Consider the following 24,099-nt stretch of genomic DNA (forward strand, 5'->3'; position numbering starts at 1 on the left):
TGGTTAATCTTGGTAGTAAAGTGAGTGATGGGGTGGATCTCCACAGGAAGGCTAAAGCCAGGTTAAATAAAACAGCTCAAGAGTTATTTAGCAATGTGATTGACCTCACACTGACTGTGCTAAACCAGAAAAAGCAAATTAAGCAAAGATAGTTGAAGTCATTTCTGCCCAGTAACAACTCGTACAATCCAAGTGAAAGTAAAAAGCAAGCTTTCCCATGTCTGGATACACATAAAGTACTTTCCTGAGGTTAATTCAATCACTGTCCTAAAACAGATGTCTCCAAATAACAGGACACATATTGTTTGTGGTACAACAAAACCTAGCAATATGCACACACAGAGATTGGACCTGCGGCCTCTTCCTCAGTGCAAAATATCAACAGCTTTTGGGCAGCTAACATGATTTCAGCCACAAAGGTGTCAGTGTGGCAAACAAGAACTGAAAAGTTTCCCCAGACTCCTCACAACTGCTCCTGTATGATAATAACCCCCGGTTAAACAACCATCACAGTGCCCAGAGAATTAATCTTACTTTCAGACACTTGCTAGCAAAGACAGCATCTCTCAGCCACATGCAGGTTAGAACTAGGAAAGTGGTTGGAAGAAAGCACCCTCTGGGGATGATAACATGCTCTGAATAATTCAATGTGAAGTTTAGCCTTCATACTCTAGAAATGTGATGTAAACAGCTGAATCTACCAAAACAAAACCAGTAAAATAAACGAACACAAAAATCCAGCAATAACATGTTAGCTTATGTTCATCATCTGGGAAACTGACCATCAGCATGGAAAACAAAGCACACCTCAAACAATTTAACCTTAACAGTCCTTAATTTGCTACTTAGACACAGAAACTTAGCTTAACCCTTGAATTGTACATTGATTGATTTCTATTTCTTTATATTAAAGAGTTTAGTGTTTTGTTAGGATTCTTGCATGTTAAGGTATTAAGCCATGAACAAAAATTCAATTTTTTATGTTTATGAAGCAGTGAATGAACAGTTGGTTCTGAATTCAAAATTTTTGTTAGGCATGTTTCTATTTTTAACACGCGCCTGGGATGTTCTACCAAATATTACATCTGTCATTAGACATCAAATTCAAAGATACTGAAAGAAGACAAAGCAAGTGCTCTCCAAGGCAGGATTCAGTTGATTTGTTCACAGAAATCTGCAGGACTGCTCAGTACAACAAAAGTGTTTTCAGTTGTTATGTGGATTCACAATATAGAGCACTATCTGCAAATCCTAAGGTGACACTAAATTTGTTATGCATTCTACCTACAGAGGCAAAACTCTAGTTCCACACTCAATTAACTTTACTGGTAACATAAGAGGAGGCCTACTGTGGATATATGTGGAAGCACCCATTGTGAAATGTAAAATTAAGTGAAATATGTTTTGAAATCCAGCATTATGGCTTTTAACAAAACAGCAAACCTAAACTAAATTAGTGAAAGTGAGTATGACAACTGAAGCAACAGAGCTTCCAAGAGGGCTAAGCATTATTAAAGTTTTTCCTTATTATGCTCTTAGGCACAATCTGATTAGTTCCAACAGCTGCCCAGCAGGAAAAGCCAACCCATCATTCCACAGTAGTATGTGGAGCAACACATCTCTTTAGTTTTCAGTGATTCCACATCCAGGTAGCACAGAGCATTGCAGCATGAACTTTTGTCTTTTGATCTACAGTGACACTGATTATTTCCAATGCAAATTCCCAATCAGCACAGTGTAAGCTACTACCCTAAAACCTCTTCTGATGGATAAACTTGTTCCACCCACAAGCATATAGAGAGAAAAAAGAAAGAAAAAAAAAAAAAGAAAAAAGAGGAGGAAAAGAAAATCCACTGTGCACAACTGTTAGTCAGGTCTCTGTTGGTGGCAATGAGCAACAAAATGAATTTTCTTTAATACCTTGCTTGTGAAACTCAGTGGCCTGAAGCATATGCTATGCTGTGACAAATATGTAGTTGAACTTCAAAACAATACTAAAAATAGATTCTGAAAGGTTTCACTCTTGTTTGTGGGAACTCTCTAGTATTACCTGAATAAAACAAGAGTGATGAGGAGACTGGTGGTTTTACCATTTCTTCCAGTCTCCTGGATGTTAAAGTATGACTTCAACACACCTGTGAAAGGTTTTGAGCCTGGGAGAGAGATTTTCAGCCAACTGGAACACTCAATTATATGCTCCTACATCAAATAATTATGAAGTTGTTATTAAAATTAATCAATAATATGGAAGCATCTAAACCACCCAGGTTTTAATTCCACAAAGTTAAATTCATGTCTAAAAAAGCCTTGTTCTTCCAGTTCCTTAACACAGGAAAACTTAGGAGAAAACCATATTCCATTAGTATGTGCAAAGTTTTCTGCAACTGGGTAGCAGAACAAATTCTGCTTATATATTTGGCCTTTACTCCTCATCTTAGCTCAAGCATATATACATACTTCAAATATGAATCAAATTAATTTTATTTGTAGTTAATCTGAGTATCAGAACCACCACTGCTGAGCAAGAAACCTGTGAGCCTCAAACTAGCAGAAGCTCAGGAATAGCTTGGGAAAATATGCTTGTGCTGTTCTTACAATCTGTCCTAAGTATCTGATATCAAATGTTAGAGACAGGATACAAGATCAGATGAAACTCATTTTCATCCAGCAAGACCATTCTCAGGTCAAGTGAGTATCACTCACATCACAAAGCTGTCAGGAAACTGAGGCAGGGAAAGCAGAAGTGACTCATTCACAGCTACTCTGCAGGCCAGTAACAAAAAACAGTTCAGTGACCCTCAAAGATCACATCACCAGAGCACAGAGTGTGTGTTACAGAAAGCAACACAAAAGCACAAATGATACTAGTTTAGAAACCACTACAAAATGAGACTGGGACTTCAAGACAACTGACATCACTATTTTGCATACAGCACTGCACTAAATAAAAAAAAAACCCTATATTCAGATTGCTCATTTATTCTCTCCAAAGTTTGCTAGGAAGAATGATGATAAATTTGATCTTTTTTAGAAGTCGTAAACATTGCAAATAATCATCCTGCCATCCACATAACACAATACTGAGAAAGACCATTGGGCTGGTTTGTGTCCTTTCTATTTCTGCAATCAGATTCTTTGAACAATTTTTTTTTTAACAATGCTTATTTTTCTCTTCATTATGGTTGAAGTGCACATGCTTTTGCCTCTTAGGACCCTACCCCCACAAGCAACCTTGAAAGCAAAAACCAGCACAGAAACAAAACAAGTTCTATTGCTGTCCGTGCTGTTTGGTACTCAGCAAGGCTGGCAGAGATAATCAGAGAATCACAGAATATCCTGAGCTGGAAGGGACCCACAAGGATCATCCAAGTCCAACTCCTGGCCCTGCACAGGACACCCCAACTATCCCACCCCGTGCCTGAGAGTGTTGTCCAAATGCTCCTTGAATTCTCTCAGCCTTGGTGCTGTGCCCACTGCCCTGGGGAGCCTCTTCAGTGCCCAACCACCCTCTGGGGGAAGAACCTTTTCCTGAAATCCAACCCAAACCTCCCCTGACTCAATTCTAACCTTTCCCTTGGGTCCTGTCACTGGTCACCACAGAGTAGAGATCAGTGCCTGTCCCTCCACTGCCCCTTGTGAGGAAGTTGCAGACTTTGGAAATAGAGACAAGGAAAGACTGAAAAGACAAAAGTGCAGCTAAGATTATATGTGAATGTATATAACAAAGGGATAAAGTCTTAATAAAATGCATTTCAAAATCTGAATAATAAAAACCCAAAAATATTCAGAAGCAAATATTAAAACACACACTAAGAACATTTATCTCCTGAATGACAATTTTTGGGGAGTGAGAGACAACTACTGGACTACTTCAGAATTTAAATGAAAAAAAAACAACATTCAATTAGTGTAAAATCTGACACAGAACTAAGTAATCTGGAAACTTCAAGGAACTTGTTCAAGTTCTGATATTGGACAATAATAGCAAGTATCTTGGATATTCATTTTGGATGAATACTTCATTTAGGTAAAACAACAAAAGGTGTGCAAGGCTGATGGAAAGCAGGAAAATTCTATCAATCCTTCAGGGTCTGTTTGTAAGACTGACTTTCGAATTATGGTATTCACAATATTTGTTGGATTTCCAAAGAAAGGTCTATTCACAAAAAAATTATATGTAAGTGACAGAATATTATTTTTTATATTAGATGGGAAGCAGGTTGAGGAAAAAACAGAAACTACTCTTTTGTTTATACCTTTTGAACTGCTGCAGTTTTTTTTGAAAAATCCCTAATGGAAATGAGGATGAAAATTATATGGCTGGGTTAAAATGAAGAGGAAAATGCAGTCTCCAAGTAAAAAAGTCATATAATATCCCATTCTGAAAAGCACAGAGGAATATCCTGACTCAAAAGAAAAAGAGAAGAGAAAAAGAGAAACAGAAAATGTCAATTTGCTTGAAAAAGCAGAGAATAAACTACAATTATTCGACTTTGGAACATCAGCAATAACCAAAGCAAGAATACACATCACATTAATAGAGCCAGCAATTACAGCACAATAAGAGAAAAATGTATTTCAATACTGACAGCTGATGACTCAGAATTCATTCCTTTTCCCAATGTTTCTTTTTGTTTCTTCAGAATTGTCTAAAATGCTCTTTGCTATGTGTCCCAGCTTCAAAAGCTCTATGGGACTTAAGTGTTCAGACCAATTATGTTTCTGGGTTAGAGAATATAAATTACTTTGCAATAAACCTTTCTTTCAGGAATAAAAATAACCGTACTAATGCAGTCAAGTGCCACAATCCATAGTTGACACTCAATTTAAATATATTCTTTGATAGCTAAAAGAATAAAATTTTAGATTTACCTATTTCTCTTCCTTGTACTTCTTCTTAAAAGGAAGAAAAATATTATATACAATGTATTTGGGGGGAAACTAGTAAAGAATATTTAAATCTTTATCACTAAAATCCAATAGTACAAAGCCAAAAGCAAAATTAAAATCAAGAACACATTATTTGCATAAAAGTTACTTTAGCTGATTTTGAACATGACATTTCATATTTTTCTAGAAATTTGCCTCAGAGGTGAGTTACATTACCATTGTAAACATAAAAATTCACCATTCACATGAGGGTGCTCCAGTGTAGCTGCTTAAGAATACAACACACTTTTGTAACTTGGCTTGACATTGCAGATTTGCAGTTCCAATATCATGCATAGATGCAAAACAAAGTATAATTTAATTTAGATGAGGGGTATTTTAGTGCTATTATTGTGGTTTTCTGTTCAGAGCATTATAGATTGTGTAATTGGCCATTTCTTTCCTTATAAATGAAACAATTGTTTTCTCAGTGTATTTTGGGAAAATGCTCATTTCTCTGTGTAGTCTATACTTGGTTTCCAGAGAACTGTGCAAACAAACCCTTAGTCTTTTGTGCTCAGAAAGCATCACCACATCTGTGGTAACTGGCAATCTGATCCGTCCGGACGTCAGCAAAAGATAATGTTCATCTAAGATAGATGAAGTTCTCCATTTGACAGATTTGTGCCTTCCAGCTTGAGTCTATCATCCCTTCCCCTCAGAAACATGCTAAGTTATATAGTATTGTTTCATGACAGCTAGTGTGAAAATCAGAGCCTCAAATGCAGCAAGATACACCAACTTGTCCCTCACCCTAACTCACTGAACTCGCCGTGCCTGGAAGCAAGACTTTCTCCTCCAGTCCTCATTCAATCCCCAAAGGGATGTCAGGATAACGGAACCTGACAGTTTTACAGCAATAATGCCATAAACCACCCTAAAGGAGCCTTGTATCAACCAACAAGAGGCAATTACCTTGACTCTTGACTCGCTACCACCAGTCAGAGCAGAGTTTTATCTCCTCAGAGACACTCAGAGCCGTAAGAATGCAAATCAGCTGTTTTTCCCTTTTAAAGCTCAGAGCCACTGACTTTTTCAAAATACGTTCACAGATGACCACTTGTCTGTCCAGATTTCTCTAGACAAATTACTACTACAATATTTTTATTCCATTACAAGACTTTCTCATAAGAATTATTTATTTCATACAGTAAGAAAAATGGGTTAATGAGGGGGGAGGATTTGTAAGAAGGTGCATGTTTAACTACAGCATAAAATAAATGTAAAAAATTCAGCCACATTTACTAGACAGGGTTGCTAATAAAAAAGAAACTAGAAAGTGCAAGAATACTTTGCTATTAGTGGGTTACAATAAATTTACAAAGAATTTTTGATAGCAGGAGAAAAATTAACTGGAACTGCTTAATCATATTTGTGTCTAACTGCAATATTCAGTAAGACCTGACAATATTAATAAATATCTGTTTAAATGCAGGAAAAAAGCTCTATCTTGGCAGTTTTTTCACAGAATGCAGATGTTGATAACAACCACCCCAGGCTTTCTGTGACCTACTTAAAGGGCCAATATACCACTTCACTGTCCTCTCATGCTGCTGAAGCCTACCCAGAAGAAGTATCCACATTAATTTAATCCACATTAATTCCAGTGTGACTAGCTGTGAGATACTCCCTCATTCAAACATAGTTGGAGAGTAAAAGAGAGGGTTGATGCTTCAACTCCCACTGAAAGGAATGAAAGGATAAAAAAGGACAGAAATGAGAGGTTCATGCAGCTCATGTTTGGGACAGTGAAGCTGATCTGGTGAACACTGTGTTACAAAAATCTAAGTCTGTGTCACTGTGCACTGAGTTTGCAGGAACTTAACCACTCTATCTTCCTTTTTCTCTATGTACTGAACTTCTAGGTAATCCTGGTGCAACATTTAAACACAAGGAGACCACAGAAAAGTCCTGTTTGCCCTCCTCCACTGTTACAGTTTTGACTTTCAAATCTGTGTCATTGTTGACAATATAATTATAGACCCAGACTTCATTATATTGGACTTTCTGATTCTCATTTAACTACAAATCTGTTCTGTAAATTTAACTACCTCTCTAGATTTCTTTTTACATAAAACACATCTTCTATTCTTGATCTTGATAGTGATATGAGCTACTTGATCTGGAACTACTATGAGACTCAGAAATAACCCAGTTGCAAAAGCTGGCTTGAAATATGATGATTTGTGATCTCCACCTTTCATGGGCCATGGAATTGATAAACTGTATCAGAAAGAAGACGAAACTTCTACTGAAAGACATCACAAAGATGATTTACAGCAGCAAGATGTAACTCTCCTCATCAGAGGCAAGACTGACGTACTGCGAGACTGAGTGAGAATCTATTTTGTCAGATTACAGAGGTATGAACTGACAACTACAAAAAGATTATTATATTATTCTAGAAGGAATGCACCAGCTGCTTCTGACAGGTAAATACAGCAGAACTACAGTGATAGGTCAAAGAAATGGAACCAAAACAGTAACACCAATCTAATTTCCTCCCTAAACTGTTACAGATTAAAGCAACAACCTATTAGCACACAGGATTAGCTCACAGAAGAAAATGCTCTGTTCCTGTTGCAACTATGCAACTTCTAATGTATATGACATTCTACTTGACAAGAAATACTAAGTAATCAATATTAAAATATTATTTAAAACATGCACTTATATGAATCCTTTTGGAAGGACATGTGACTCTCCATTGCAGTACTCCAAGCTGCAATTTGACTCTGAACCAGTTCCCCTTTTTAACATCCAATAGAACAAAGAAATGCTTCACACTAAAATCTTCATACTCAAAGCAGAAGCCTGTGACGCCTTTCCATTCTAAGTATATTAATCAGGTTATACTAAATATTAGTTTGCCTTGAACTCAAATATAAGTGTACTGAAGTAGTGTAATCAACAACAGCATGTAGGTATTTATAATGCTGTGGTGGCATTGCCAGGGACAACGTACAGGTTACATCAGTCTGGGAATGATGGGAATGCCCTGAAGAGGTGAACAAAGCCCTGTAGGCTTAGTTGCCTAATGGGCTAAACCAGAACACTAGTATATTTAGATTAATCCTGAATCAGGAATCACCTTTTATTAAACTTTCAGTTTAAAATTTGCTCTTGCATCCTACTGTTTTAAGATACTACTTCTGTTTATGAATGCCCAACTCTTTTTCCCTATCATTTCCCATTTATACTTTAAGTAGTTACCTCAACTGAGACAAAAATCAGTGGGTTTCCATCTGGCCATTATTTTCTCTGAACTACTTCACTATCTTAGCTGCCTTTTCTACCAACTCCTACAATCACTGTTGTGCCATCTTGCTGCCCAATCCAGCTGTTTCTCATTTTAAATGCCTTTTCTTTTATTGTTAAATATGATCTAAGTTCTCCCTCCTACCCCTGTTCACAGTAAACACTGTTTACCATGTGAAACCTTCATGTCATCCTCTCCATGGTCACCTTTGGGCACCTCAGCAGAGAAACACAATCTTTTATAATTCTTTGCACAACAACTCCTTTGGATAACAGCAAGATACATTCCATGACTGTGTCCTCTTTTCTACTAACAGCAAAACTGTTGCCTTTTTAGAGTTCATCCATTTCAGACACCTGGGAAGTTTTGAAGCTTCATACCACAAATCAGTTACATATAAAGAAGTTATTCTCCATTGAGGTATGTTTCGATAAAATGCAGGTAGACAAAAAATACTCAAGTGCTAATTTGTGTGGTAATCAAAGCACTCTCTTGTTTTAAATAAGTCAAATCCTGCATTACAGAGCTTCCACATAGCACTGAACCCAGAATATATATATATATATAATTTTGTTTTCTACTCTTTCAAAAGGATTTTTAGAAAGAGGGAAGATATTAAAATAACATGGAAGTCTTTCATACAGTTAAAAGACTTTATCATTTTTTATGTACTTTGTAAAAGAAACTGAATACAACAATTACATGTAACCTTTTCCCCACACTTTGAAAGGGCCAGTAAGGTAAGTGTAACAAAGTGAGGAAATGTGGTAACACATGATGGTTACCTTCCCAAGGAGCTATAGAGCTACTGAAAATGTGTTAAAAACCTATAAACGACTCATCTGAGTTTGTAGAGAGAGGTTTTTTCTTTTTTTAGACATTGTAATGGGAAAAATCTCTATCTTCTGGCAAAATAGATCTGGGCTTCACACAGGCAACAAGCAAATTTTAGCTGAATTTCTTTCAAAATTGAAGTATAAATGGAAAACTTTCTCTGCACAACTTGTCCATTTTCTATTACTTTCTCTCCAAAATACAGAGCAACACATTTCACTCTGATGCTGCGCACACACTTAAGCATCAGCTTTTCTGCTTCTGTGAAGGGATTTTCCTATCTTATCATCTCCTGCTCCTCTGCCATCCTCCAAGTAAGCTGCCCTGCCCATCAGTTTCATATTGTGTGCTTCCCAAAATTCCCCACGACTGTCATGTCAGCCCTGCCACACTCATCCTGCTCAGAAGGCACAACAGTTTCTGTTCTGCAGCTTCCCCATGTTTCTCTATGCTGGTTATAGAAGGAAGGAAAAGGTCAACACATCTCCAAAGCCAGAAGACATCAGTATCTTCAGAGTGTACATGAAAAACCAGAGGAGGATAATACACATAAAGAGTATTTGGGGAGGAGAGGCAAGCAGAAGCAACACCACCCTTGTGTACCCGTCACTCTCCCTCTCTGTATTTCAGTATTACCCAGGAAAGAATTCTCAGGCACCAAAACTCTTCCTTCCTTTTTCATCTCCTTAATCTTCCCCAGGGAGGGATGGATCCATGTATATCACAGAATCACAGAATGGTTTGGGTGGATAGGACCTTAAAGGTTCTGTTACAATCCCCTGTCATGTGCAGGAACATCTTCCACTGTCCCAGGTTAAAAGGTCCTCTCCAACTCTCTTGCAGCCTCTCCAGGTACTGGAAGGCCTCAGAAAGGTCACCCTAGAGCCTTCTTTCTCCAGGCTGAACAATCCCAATTCTCTCAGCCTTTCCTCATAGGAGAGGTATTTCATCACTCTAATCATCTTCATGGCCTTCCTCTGCAATATATGCTGGATTTCCTGCCTGCTCACCAGAATATTTCATTTCTTCTACTTTTTTTATTCCTCTTATGTTCACTTTTGATATTAACATTTAAAAACTACCAATAGAAACTAGACATACTATTCCAAAGGGTGTCTGGCTGTCCTAAACACCTTCATGGCTTTACAGATATTTCCCAAGGTATGTGGAATTGCTGACTTATTTGAAGGCGGTGGATCCATAACTCAAAAAGTACCTGAACAATAGGCATGCAAGAGAAAAATGCATTTAATTCCTTCAGAAGATCTGACTACAGGGCTGCCATTTTACAAATTGTTTCAGTTGAGGCATGTGCAGCACAAGATTTCAGAACATTCAGTCCATATCAGTGGGTGTTTAACCTCATCACCTTTCTTTCCATTACGTGGTAAAAGCAGTTTTTCAGAGACACTTGAATCAACATATAACAGGTTCTTTTTAATTTTTTTTCCCCTAATTAAAAATTAAGTGATTTGTTATTTGGAAGTTATTTGCACATTTACTGGTAAAACCCCTCTCTGGCAGAGCATCTTATCTCACACTGCATCTCTAGACAAGGCCTTATGAGCTACACTACCTTTGGTAGAGCTGTAGCTTGTATTTTAGACAAGCTCCCACTTGTGTGACACAAATGTGCTACCACTCTGCTGATCTCTTACATTCTCTTTCTGAATACACAGTCCGAAAATAAACTCAAAAACACGTCTGCTATTGTGGTGATCTGAACTGTTGCTCAATCAGTCTCAGGGACTCCTGATTTTGCCATTTTCTATAGTTTTCTTTTTCCCACAATAACAGCACTTTTCTCTCAGATAACTAACATTTCTCTGTTTAGACCAGGTATTATTTTGCCACATTTTGTCTGTAACCCTGGATTTTTTGTTATTTTCTAGTCCTACTGTTATTTATTTAATATGCTGTTATTCATTCCACAGAATCTCATTTAATATGCCAAATAAAGAAGACTGCATCCCAATGGATGCTTCTGCTTGTCTATCTAAAAAAAAAAAAAACCAAACAAATTCATTCACATAAATATACCTGCTCTCCATATCACCTAGGAAAGGTTTTAAAAAGCTTACTAAACAGACCTCAAACATTATAGCAAGTTCTTAAAAGCCTTGGCTACACTGAGAGCAGACAGGCATATGTGGGATTTCTTTTTTTTTTTTTTTTACCTTTTGGATGGCTTACTAGAAATGCCCAGTGGGATGCAGTTTTCTGAAAGAGATTTTTGTCTTTGTCCAGCTTAGGACCCACACTAACACAACTACTTTATGTTCCAAGCAATTTAAAAGAGCAAAAATAAAAAAAAAATAGTTTTATTAAATTGTTAGTAAGTACTGATATATGTGAATCTCAGCTATCAAGTCAGTCAAGAAATATATTGGCCTATATAGTCTGTATTTTTCTAGTCATTAATGAGTGTCAGATTGGTTGCTGAGCAGCCAAACTACAAAATAAATACTTATTCCAAATCAAGGGAAATGAAGGCATTTTCAGCTTCCCCCAATAGTTTTAGGACAAGTGCCTTTCTTGTTCTAAACTCTCTATTTTAGCAAACTCAAATGAAAGTTATCCTGTATTTAGCAATCACACACTCTTGTTTATATAAACACCACATGCTTTTATGTTATTCTTTTGTTCCTTAATTGCAGTTCTCCTGTTCTTGGGTAGAAAGAGTAAAAGAAACAAGAATAAGAAATATTTGCACTGGCACTGCTATCCTTGCTTTTGTGCATATCTTGGACTTTCTCCTGCCCAGACACTACAAAGCTGCTTTGACAAATGGACTCTCTTATTGTGGAACAGCTCATCAATATACAGATGAGCATCACATCAACTACTGGGTGAAGTTCTGCTGCTCAAATCTAACAGTTGTGCAAGAGACATCAACAAAAAAAAAATGTTTACAAAAAGATGGGAGACATAAACCTAATGCAAAATACTATTGCACTTGGCACTGTCACCCACCTTTCATGGTCTAAGACAAGTGACAGCCAAAGTGTACAAACACTTTGAATTTTGGTAGAGCTCATGAAGACATGGATGTTTCATCACAGTGTTACACAGATATGCACATGCACAAACAGCTCTCCACAAAGTGAAGGTACAGTGCAGTAAATGCACTCAGGGGTACAGATTCACACTTCAAGACGTACCTGCACTGCACCACAGCTCTGGCACACACCTTCGGAATTCTAATGGGGTGGTAAGGACTGGCAACATTTGTGGGAAGACAGTAACACAGACAGTTACACAGAAGAATGGAAGAGACCCACCTTGAGCAGCTCATAATGCTGAATCCCATTGACACCGATGTCCGGATCGATGGCAGACGGGACAGAATAGCGAGAATTAATTGCTGTGTTTTCAGGGATAGAGATGTTAATCACTGTCGAGGGAAAAAGGGGGGCGTTGTCATTTATATCCTCTATTAGGAATCTGATCTTGACCAGTCTGAAAACTTCATCAGGCAAAACAGCCACCTCCACCTCATAGAAGCAGCGGTTCTCGCTGAAGATGCCGGCACAGAGCTTCTCCCGGTCGATGCGGTTCGCAGCCGTGAAAATCTCCCCAGTGTTCTCCTCTACCCTGACCAGTGGCACATCCCCAGTCTTGTACACGAGCTTGAACTGCAATGGTGAGGAAAGGGGCACGTCTGGGTCCAGTGTTAGGTTAAGATCCTTGAGCAAATTGCCAATGAGGACATTTTCAGGCAGTTCTTCCCGCACGGTGTAATTCTTCTCCTGTGCGCCAGATTGGAATACAATACAGGCTAATAAGACTGCCAAGAGGTAGGTTCCAGACAGCAAGTCCATCTCCAGAATGACTAATGAGTATTCGTTTAGAACACCAGGAGTAGCTGGAAAAAGGAAAAAAAAACTCTTAAAAACTTAGAGAATATTGGGTTCTTAAAGTAACAGAGACATGAAATGAGTACCTATCCTGTGGCAAATCACCTGAACTGTTTTAACACCCAATAAATAAAGTGGCATTTGACTTAATCCTTCATAAAAATGCATAACATTTCTTGCACAATTTTTACTTGAAAATATTACTTAAACACTGAGGAAAGAATCTTAGAACTGGATCAGACCAAATGAAGAAATAAGTACAGAAATCCTTGTTTCCAGCATGAGATATTTCTTTACTCCTTGGGAAAACTTCTTCCTTTGATTCTTCTACCACATTGTCCTCTATTTTTTTTTGTTTGCAAAGAAAAAAGTAGGTAAGAAGTTTTCAAGAACCATCTGCTGAGAAACAGATCTTTTTATACCTCTTGCTTATAAGATGGGAAAACAAAAACACTTGTCTTAATTCTCCCCCAAGTTTTACACTGACAAAATTATGTAATGTTTGTTAACAACCACAAAGAAATCTGGCTATTTTTAATTGAGGAACTTAAACTGGCAAGAAAAATGTTATCTAGGTGGATGTCTGGTGAACTTCAGCCAACAATGGGTGGAAATCTGTCTGGTGAACTGTAAGAAATTTCATATAATTTTAAATCTCTGTTCATATATAAGCAAAGTACTTTGGAATACCAATACCTTTAAAGTGAGATAATGATTTGTTCTACATAGAAGAAAATTCTGCACTTTTCAACCTAGGTTCTGAATAACAATGTATTCCCTCATAAGATTGTTAACAACCTCAAGAAAGGTGGAAGTAGAATGGGAGGATAGAGGTAAATACAGATATCTGTGTATTTACATACAACATTCAGCCAAGAACTTTGAAGACAAAAATCCCACTATTGAACTCCATGTAGAGAATATGCTACTTTGCCTAATCTTTACATAATTCTGCCATTCCAGAATTTAGGATCTTCTAGAATAACATTTCTGTAAGGTACAACAGTTCCATGTAAAGCGATTTTTCTAGTTAATGTAATCTTAGCTCCTACCACCTTAGCATATGTTTCAAATATACCTGTACTAACATATCTACATTCTTTTCATTGTGTAGGTAAAAATGTAATTTTTTTTTCCTGTCTCTTCTCATTTTATTCTCCCTGTCATAGCACAGATTGATTTACTCCTGCAGATCAAGTTGCAGCAGTTGAAAAAATTACTGAAGCCAGTAATTGCCTTCACCTGTTAGTTACTGCCTTTCAGCAGTGCCACTTTCAGGGTAATTTAAACTAAAACATTTGATTTTGCAGTGAAACAGATTAGGAACAATTAATATTGCTATTCCATTTAAACACTGTGAACTGCTTTGGACTGGGAGCAAGCAGCAGATAAAGAACATTCCAACTAGATCTGCAAGGTGCATCTTTCCACGTCAGCATGATTTAACTGCAAAGCATTTTCTGGCTTTTAGGGTTGTACAAAAGGAGCAACCTGAAGTAAAAATCCAATGCTGCAAAGTCTTCACTTATGAAAAAAGGCATTGCTCACTGAGTAATTCAATTAACCTGGAGGAGATTGCTGACAGAGGTGAGAACGGGGTGTGCAGTTTGCGTGGCGCAGTCACCGCGTTACCTGCAGCCATTTACATCAGTAATTCACTGGTGTATTTGCAGCACTTCAGGAATTCAGTGTGCAACAATTCACAATCCAGCACTAACCGGGCCTCCAGGAGGGAACTAACAGTGTAGGATAAACAGCCAGTTTATAAATCCATTATGATATTAAATTCTGAATATGCAAATAAGGAAGTCATCAGCAGACCCTGATTAGCATTACTGGTAACACTATGGCAGCAGCGTGAGCTTAATGAAATAACTGTGGTGATGTTGTACAAGGATGATAGTTTGACTATTATGATTTTATTTATTAACTGTCTTATTCTTCTTTAAATACATGTCCAGCAATTGTCACCCCATCAAAGTAATTGCCCACATACTTCAACCTGCAGAGAGCTCTTATTTCAGGAAAGTACATCTTTGTATTCACTATTAATAAAATAAATATATTTACATTGTTTCCTATGAAAAAAACACAAATAAAAATGTGTGGGTCACAATGAAGAGTTGGTATTTAAATGTTGCCCTGAAAACAAAATTTCAGAATGGTTGCACTTTCTGTGCATACTGGAAAGCCTTATTTTGCCACTTCTCCTTCTCTATCACAAGTTAAACTGAAAAATAACAAAATAGAAGTAAAAAATCCCTTTACATCCTGATGTTTACAGAGTAATATTTGAAAAGTACAGTTAATTTCTTAAGGGAGGAAATTAACAAAACAACAATAACAACCATATGTATAAACCAAATTCCAGGCCCTATCCCAAATTCTTCTCTGACAATATTGATGTACATATTGCTTGTAAATCATAACAATATAAAAATATTTTATAGTCAGGTATATAAATCTTCCAAATAATCTTACATTATAAAAGAAACATTTTTATCATTAAAAAGGCTATGAATGTTACACCACTCTGCTCCCCCTAGTTTTGAAGATATGGGGAGTTTTAACCACACTCGAAATCTTGTGTTTTATCTGTCAAGTTTTTCAAAGCAATATGAGGAGGAGTACATAGATGAAACAGTCTAAAGAGTTCATCAAAAACTTTCCTGAATCAATTCTGAAAGTTGTGATAGTACCAGTAGATAATTTATATTAAAAATAACTGATAAGGATTCCCATAACCCCAGTTTTAACTGCAGTGGATTTTCCAGGGATTATAAAATAACAACAGCAGGACTCGAAGAGAAAAACCAGTAAAACCATAGGGTGGAACTTGGCGTTACGTTTCTATGCATACTTTTATTTACTTTTTTAATTAAACAAAGTTTGAACCACTCTATTATTACTTTTGTGCCATAATGAAGAAAATACCTTAAAGCATGAAAATGGCAGAACACCACTCTTATAAACCATGTCAGATAAATGCTAACATGACTTTTTATAGAGTCTTTTACTGTCATCGATTTTCCTGAATGACTAAAGGGTATAGACATCTAATAGGCAGTGTCAGGACTTGTAACACGAAAAACCAACCAGCAATGGCTTACAATTCTTGTAAGAATTCCATAGAATACACTATTTTTTAATGGTCTTTACCTCTTTCTAAACAATTCTAGGAAGAGTTTTTAACCTTTAAAAAGTGTTCTAGAGATGCAGGCCTTTAAGGAGGGGGGAAAAAAAAAACAACATGACTTAAGTTTTCTGCTTAGATATAGAGTAGAATATCTTATGTCGTGGGGAAAGAGTTGTTCTTACAGAAACCTATTTATATAGTCATAGCTGTATGTTGCCTGTCATTTGTGCCATAGCACTGACAGCAACACTATGGCAACAGCAATGCAAAGGAAAAGAGCACGAGGTACTTTCTAGCAACCAAGCATCATCCTGAAAGACATTTATAAAATCAGAGTATTTCAGACTGGAGCACAGAGGAAACAAAAAGTGCAGAAGGCTAAATAGAATAGTCCAACTCTAAAGGACCTTTCATAAGTTCCAGCACTCACTCACACTTTTAAGGCGGTAAAAAAAAATTAAGAACAAATAAAATTGTTTAACAGAAGGTAACATTAGGCTTGCCAAGCCATTTTCCCAGCTTTCAAAAGCAAGCATTGATGTCTGTGCTGCTGACTTCCCAACTAGCAAGGCAAATGGCCCAGATGGACAAGATGGAGGGTAGGAGGGGGAGAAAAAATTTGAAACTTGCTCTCCTTCATCTGACTATCTGTGCACTTAAATATACCTGGGTTTTTTTGTCCAATATACCAAACCTTAATGGTGTCATTTAAATATTACCACTGCTCATTATTACCTTCATTTAGCAGCTGTCAAATCACACCTTGAAAAGCAGAGAGAATATAAAAGCTGTAACCACCTAATGGAGTAGGTTGTGAAGGTAGAATCTAAATCTGTTCCTTACACACAAGGCTCCAGCTGGTCCCATCTGAGTCCTTTGCCTTATTACAGGACTTGTTATTTCTTCCTTAAGAGGATCACAGAAAAGTAGTAAAAGGGGTAAAGAGCTCAGGTGTCCACTTCACATTAAGAAGTAACACTATTTTTTAATACCTGGGCTCAGATTTGATTTAGAGTAGGAACAAATAATCTGTGGTAATATTTTGTAATTACTATATCAAGTTTAAAGAAAAAAGTATAGTACTTAATGAATTAGGAATATTATACTGAAGTCCAAAACTACACCAATACCCAATTATTGAAATCACAGTAGAGAAGAAATCCTGAAAATATCACTCCCATTCTTATCTTCATATTCCTGAACCTATTTTAATTACTTGGACAAATTTAGCTAGGAGACTACACTTTTTCAATATAATATTCTTTTCATTTGCTGCTAATCCACCATGGGCTCCTTAAACAGGAGTATTTAAATCCCTGTATTAAAATGCTGCTTCTCAGAGCAAAAGATCTTCATGACATGGGCTCTATCTGTCAGTCAATACCATGATTATCATGTTATTTAACTGAGAGTGAGTTCTTTGCAACCGTTCCACTTCACTAAAGCTCCCTCTAAAGTGCCAACTGACAGCTCTATGCACAAACTTTGAATTCTTGAACCACGCTGGTGTGGATTTCAACTTTATCCTGTAGATCTCACCTGCTGGATTGCTAGGTAGGAACTTTCTGATACTGCACATTTTTAGTGTTTGGTATTTTAGCTGTTGGGTTGTTTCTTTGCTTGCCATAAACCACCGCCATGGCTGCACACAGGCAGGTTTCATTAAGGAGCTGGTTGTTTTTGATGGTGTTTATTTTTAAAAAGACAGAGAATTTACAGATATTTCTTACTGGTTTTGGTGACAATAAGAAGCACTACAAAGCCATGGCCTGACAGAAATCCCTCTCATTTTTTTAAGGCCAGACACAAATTATAACAAACAATCTGAACTCATTTTCACACTTTATGGTATTTCAAACATAAATTATTTTGCAGCCATAAATATTTATCCACAGAATCCACTCCCTACACAGGATATTTCATTATCGTATTCAAAGAAAAGACCTACCTCAAAGAGAAACAGACAATTTGTTATATTATCAAGGTTTTCAAATTCATTCCCTCATATGATTTTACTCTAAATCCACTAAGGGACTGATTCATTCTTTGATCTATTTTTTATTAGCATGATGGTACTGACTTCAATGAGGTTTCTTTAATTTGATTTTTTTTTCAGTGATGAACAAAATGAAACTGGAAATTCTTAGCACCAGGAGAAAACATCACCCCACATCCATTTAATTCAACAAAAGAATTAAGTAAGTGTGGGCCACAACTTGCTTACAGTTGCATTCTTTCCTGATCCAGGGGTTTTGCTGCTTTAAAAATAGGGTATTTTAAGGGTTTTTATCACTTTTCCATCATAGGGGGTAAAAAATGCTCTTCACTTGAGGAAATAACACATTAATGACCCAAAGGCAGGTTCTTGCAGGCCCGTGAAGAAGCAGCAACAGCGTGGAAAACAAGCAACTGATAACTTCTTACTGAAAGAGAATTCTGTCTTCCTGATATTAATCTGTAACTGATAGGAAGAGTGTTTATTAAGATTTGTATGAAGATCCTGGAACCAGTGAACAGAACTATAAACACACAATAGGCAGTGAGCATGCTGAATGAACAAATTAAACTCAATCACATTGCTCTATGGCATAAGAAGTAATTTATTTTAACTGTTGAAAACTAATCCCTTTAAAGATGAAGTATCTTTTTTACTAAAAAAAATAACTACAGTCCACCTTTGGGAAAACACATCTAGAAGCCACTCAGCAAATATTTTAGAAATATCCTGTAACTTATTTCAGAGATCTCTGAGATATGCAGTGTCAAATTTATTTACATACCAGTGACACTAAGAAATCATCTTGCTTTTAGCAGTGAAACATTTTTGCACCAGAGTTGCATAAAAGCTAAAGGTTGAAAACAAAAATCGTGGAAAAAAAAAAAAAAGGGGGAAGATGTCTCTGATAAGCATGGTTATTTCCATTTTCCTAGAAAGAAATACTAGGATACTTGAATAAACAGGGGAAAAAAAAGGAATAAAAACTGTAAAAACATCAAACCAAACTCAATACACAAACTCCCTATAAATCTGCAGACTGTTACAACTCAAAATTAACACAACATTGCTCTACAAATTCAAATATATATTCACTAAAATTCAGTGGCTGACTTCAAAAAACATTACAAAAAATCAAGTTATTCATGGTATGATTCATAGTGTCAGTTTCTTTGCTTTTTATTTGTGTGTTTGTACTACATGAATATATTTTACAAATCAAGTGAAAATTGCTCTAGTTTTGGTGCTTGAAAATCTGTTCATGCCTCAAATCTGAAAATTAAATCTCTGCTAAAACAAACAAAAGAAAAGTCATCCATGAACCACTGGCAAGAGAACACGGTATCACAATAAAAACTATGTGAAACCACATATGTGATTGTTGGATACACTCCAACATAAGACACATTTTTATTTATTTAAAAATGGAAGTAAATCTGATTTTAGTCATTTGTGTCAAACCCTTTTAAATGGCAATTGTCAAGATCACCTGTTTCACACATAATGCATTTTGTTTTACTGCTTCACTGCCAGTTAATAACTTTCATTACTGACTAGTAAAAAACCCACATTTCACAGTGTCTATTAAACAACACAAGTATTTATGAATCAGACCAGGAATACTTCTCACAGTTGAATGTTATATTCTTTATTACCTGCTTACATCAGATACAATTCTGCCTGGAGCCCAGTAATACACATGGCATATATTCTAGAGTAGCAGAAATCAGCTGCCTTCTTCCAACACCTCTTCAGTTCCAAACACAGAGATGAGGTGGCTACAGTAACTTACACTTCTCCTTTAAAGATCCATTTGTGAGAGCACTGTTCCCAAAACTTATAGAAAGAAACCCAAAACCTATACATACTGCCATTTTTTTTAAAGTCAGGAGTTAAATGAAAAAAAAAATCTATTTATATTCTGTAATTCCTGTTAAACTCAGGCTATCCAGAATTTTGCACTATTTGCATCCAGTTTCTGAAGGAAAAATATATTTCTCCTGGGTGTCAGAATACACATATTAGTCATTAAATGATACCAGAACCTTAAGTGTTCTATAATTTTTTTTTTAAACTGCCTAAAGTTTCATATTTCCATCAGTTTCTCCTTATCATACCCAAAGAAATGGTATGTTTTTCATCCAGTAGTAGCATAGCTACCTGTTTTCATACGGGATTTTTTATTCTGCTTAAATGTAAATTAAATGTAAACTAGAAGATTCTAATCAAGAGTTCAAAACATCAAGTATATCATAAAAGATAATCCCTATATCTTAGGATGTATCTCACCAATTAACAGCCACATCACTATGTTTGTCCAAAGTTGTCACCAGTAACATACGGATACCTTACTTAGGAAGACATCTTTATAAATCATAAATTCATCTCTGGTATCTCTAAGAGTACCATGAACTTGAGAACTAATTGCACATCTTGGAAGGAATTTTCTCATAATTTATGTATGGGCCCAGAGCAGGGAAGCAATCAACACATTTTTGAGCTAACTGGCCCTATCTGAATACACTGTATGAATAAAACAGGGTAGTATGCAATATAACACTCCTAAGAGAAGAGGATTTCAGAGGAAGGCTCCTCCAAGGGCAGAACAGAACCACTTGAAGATAAGTTATATTAGAATACAAACCAAAACCAGATGATAAGCAAATTCTTCCTCCCAGCCAGCCCTGCCCTGACTCCAGCCCACCTGAAGGCTTGTCACTCCTCCACTGACCCCCAGGCAGTTTCTAGGAAAACTCTTGCTTTTTTGTTACTTGACCATAAAGGTAAATTCAACATCTTTAGCCATGGAAAGCCTTGTGACAGGAATTGCTTCCTGCCAGGGGGAGTGCCTCAGCTGGCAGCCCTTGGCCACCTCTGCCTGACGGGATCCAACCACCACCTGGTGAAAGAGAAACTTCTGACAACACAACACCACTACCTAACAGTTTTAAGAGCTTTGCCTTATTGATACATAAGAAAATTACTTCTCTGGTTCAATAGTTTATGTAGACAAAAAATGTAAAGTTTTTTTCTCTGTAATGTTAAAAAACCCTCAACAACAACAAAAAAAATTGACACAGGAATCATTTGACTGTTGTGGTAAAAGACTTCCTTGTGCACAGCAACTCCCATCCTGACAGATCCCCAAACTGCTGCAGAGATTGTAAACACATGAATTGCTTCTCAGAGCAAATTCTGTGCCAGGAGCACTACACTAAAGTGATTCTGAAAAAGGGATTGAAAACTAAATTATCCCATGGAAATGATGGAGCATAGCTGTTTAGACCTCAGAGAAAGCAGATACCAAAAGACAGTTAAACTACTTGTACAAAAAATACTCAGTAAAAGAGTCAGAGAATTGGATAAAACAGACTTATAAGATCTTTAAAATGTGTTACAGCAGTTTGATGTGCAGGGCCTGTATAGTAAGTATGGTTTAAGAACTGGAGTATCTGGTCGACAATTAAATTGATTCAAAGCCCACTGAAAACAGTGGCATCTTCTGCAAGGCTTAAAAAGTTTGCTCTGGAAATGGAATTCCTCAACTTGACCTTAAAGTGGAAGAGCCTACACATCTCAACAACAAAACTTTATTAAATATTTGCATAGACTGTTACGTGTCAGTAATTAATACTTAATTTTAGATTTTATTACAAATGTCAGGCCAGATCAAAACAAGCTATATTCTTGAAACCTGTCATGGTAAAGCTGTTGCTCACCTGAAGCTCAGAAAATCTGATTTTTAAAGTTTTGCCTAGAAGCATCAAGTTTGGGATATTTGAGGTATTATTTCCCACCCATTCTCTTTCTTCTGACATCATGCAACAGGATGAACAGCTTCAAAAGATTTGGGAAGGGGGGAGAATTTATATCTAATAATAAGAGCTCTGCATATCAGAGTCCTGTAGGTTATCATGTTCATAGAAAACTTTTAAAAGTCGTATTGAAGCACATTTTCCCACACAATATCATGGGGCCATGATGCATTTTTTCATTACTGGTACACTACATAGAACATTTTTTGAAAGAATCAAATATTAGTTCTTGAAAGTAGAAATTAAATGGGGAAAAATCTTACAGGAGTCGTGTGAACAATGATTAAAATTTCAAATGGATGTATATTCTTCTTCCTCTCTTTTGTATAAAAAGTCATGTCCTTGCTCCACAAACCCAAGTGAAAAAACTAATTTTGCATATAAATGGAGTGACTTCATGCTGGATAAAAGCTTATTATTTAGTTGTAAGACAGTCAGAAAATAGTAAAAAATATACCACAAAACACATACCTGTCTCTTAGCTGAAATAATTACAACACAGAGAATCTTTGAATAATATTGGAATGCATTAAATACTGTATCATATGTAAGTTTTATCACGCTTCATATTTTGGTTACTTTGCCTATTTCAAGCAACTACAGATGACTCAAGACATTTTGGTTATTTCTGGAAATTGGACATTTGTATTAGGGTTGTAATAGAAATGTCATGCAAACATTTGAGATATCAGATGGACTGTTCCTTTACATCAGCTAATTATGCCTCCAAATCTAAGACCTGCCAAGAAAATGGATGTTTTTCCTTTTATGTAGAGGTTGTTTTGAATGACTTAAACAAGGTCAATGCAAGTGACACAAGGACATAATTATATGTTGCTTCACAAGATGGAAAAACAACAGTGATAAGATTAACTGCGCGATCAATTACTGGTATAAGGAGTAGAAATATTGATTTGTGATTAAATTAAGATAAAATAATAACATTTCAAATCTTTAGCATCTGATAATGTAACTGTTGGTCAGAACTCCTAATGGTTTCCAGTAAAGTAGATGCTCAGAACTTGAAAAATTCAAATTCCGTTTAGTAAAGAAAATTTGGTCTTGCTACTAAAATCTATCAGAATTCTGGGTGTGTCATATAAAATATGTATTAAGTGTATTCAGTGAATTTGTCTAAGACAAAGTTCTATTCTGGTATAGAAACTGGAAATATTAAAGTGTTGTGGTACTGAAAAGTAGCCACAATTCCTACTGCAACAAAATTATTATGAAGAAAATACAGTCAGTTTAACAGGATTATGGAATACTTCCCTGGAACTTAATAATGTCTGTCCCATGTATACTGTAAAGTATTAGAAGATATTTTGATTTTTTTTCAAACACACCATATTAAAAGAGTGTCTTCAGTTTGCAGGTCTACTTCCCTAATAAAATTCCTCTGTGTTTTACGTGATGCAGCACATTACAACTATTTTCTGATGTGCAGACATGACGAACTCCTAGAGGCAGTCTAACATCTCACAGTGATGTTTCTCTGTGCATCAGTAATTTCTTCACTGCTTCTACTACAAGCATTAGTGATGGGATATTTTTGTGTGATTTTGTGGCACATATCACAGATTTTTTCCTTTCTTTGGCAGAGTTTGAGGAGGCATATTATTTCTCAGTGCACAGTGTGGATGGATCTGCACTGTTTTAAATGGAGAATCGTTCTCTGTAACCTGAGGGATACTGCCAAGTCTGGTTTCTTTAAAATCAATTCAAGAGATTCATGCTCAGGCTTGGCTGGAGGAATAAACTTTTTGATCAAATCACAACAACACAAGTTCTTATAGTTCCCCTTCTATTGGGATGCAACGTTTTCTTGGAGGAAAAAAAAATAAATAGACATTTTCATGGTATACACTATATTCTGCCATATGTTTGCTGGTGTGTTCTACTCTTACCCAGATTAAAGCACACAAATATCAGGTTGAAATATCTTTCCTGTCCTAGAAAAATACGGTCAGTTATCTCAATCCATTGTTTAAATTCATATTATTTCAGGAGAAAACAAAACAAGTAATTACATGAGCCACACAATGCCTTTTCCCGTACAATTAGAAATTGATGCAATGGGGCTTTCTCTTGTTTGTTCATTTATTTGGTTTATAACAGAGACATTAGGGGAATTCAGTTGAAAAATATCTGCAAAACAAATTTCCAAGCTGATGACTGAAATAATGTTGCATGAAATGCAGATGATGTTCCATGCCTTGGTTCAGATACATCTCCCATGGTCTCTGCAGAACAGTAAAAGATTTGCAGTTTTC

At 36.4% G+C, this 24,099-nt stretch overlaps 1 protein-coding gene across 5 annotated transcripts in view; it reads right to left on the reverse strand.

Moving 5' to 3' along the window:
- The window catches only part of PCDH11X (protocadherin 11 X-linked), a 459,145-nt gene that overhangs the window by 400,262 nt on the left and 34,784 nt on the right, over nt 1-24,099 (reverse strand). For all 5 annotated transcript variants that reach the window (XM_051788419.1, XM_051788404.1, XM_051788428.1 and 2 more), the window contains exon 2: nt 12,304-12,887. In XM_051788419.1, the coding sequence (XP_051644379.1) occupies nt 12,304-12,843 (540 nt within the window). In that variant the 5' untranslated portion in view covers nt 12,844-12,887. The remainder of the gene's footprint in view (nt 1-12,303; nt 12,888-24,099) is intronic.

Source organism: Manacus candei, unplaced genomic scaffold (genome assembly GCF_025592945.1).
Source record: "Manacus candei isolate 608988 ecotype Guabito, Panama unplaced genomic scaffold, ASM2559294v1 h1tg000003l, whole genome shotgun sequence".
Classification (NCBI taxonomy): Eukaryota; Metazoa; Chordata; class Aves; order Passeriformes; family Pipridae; genus Manacus; species Manacus candei.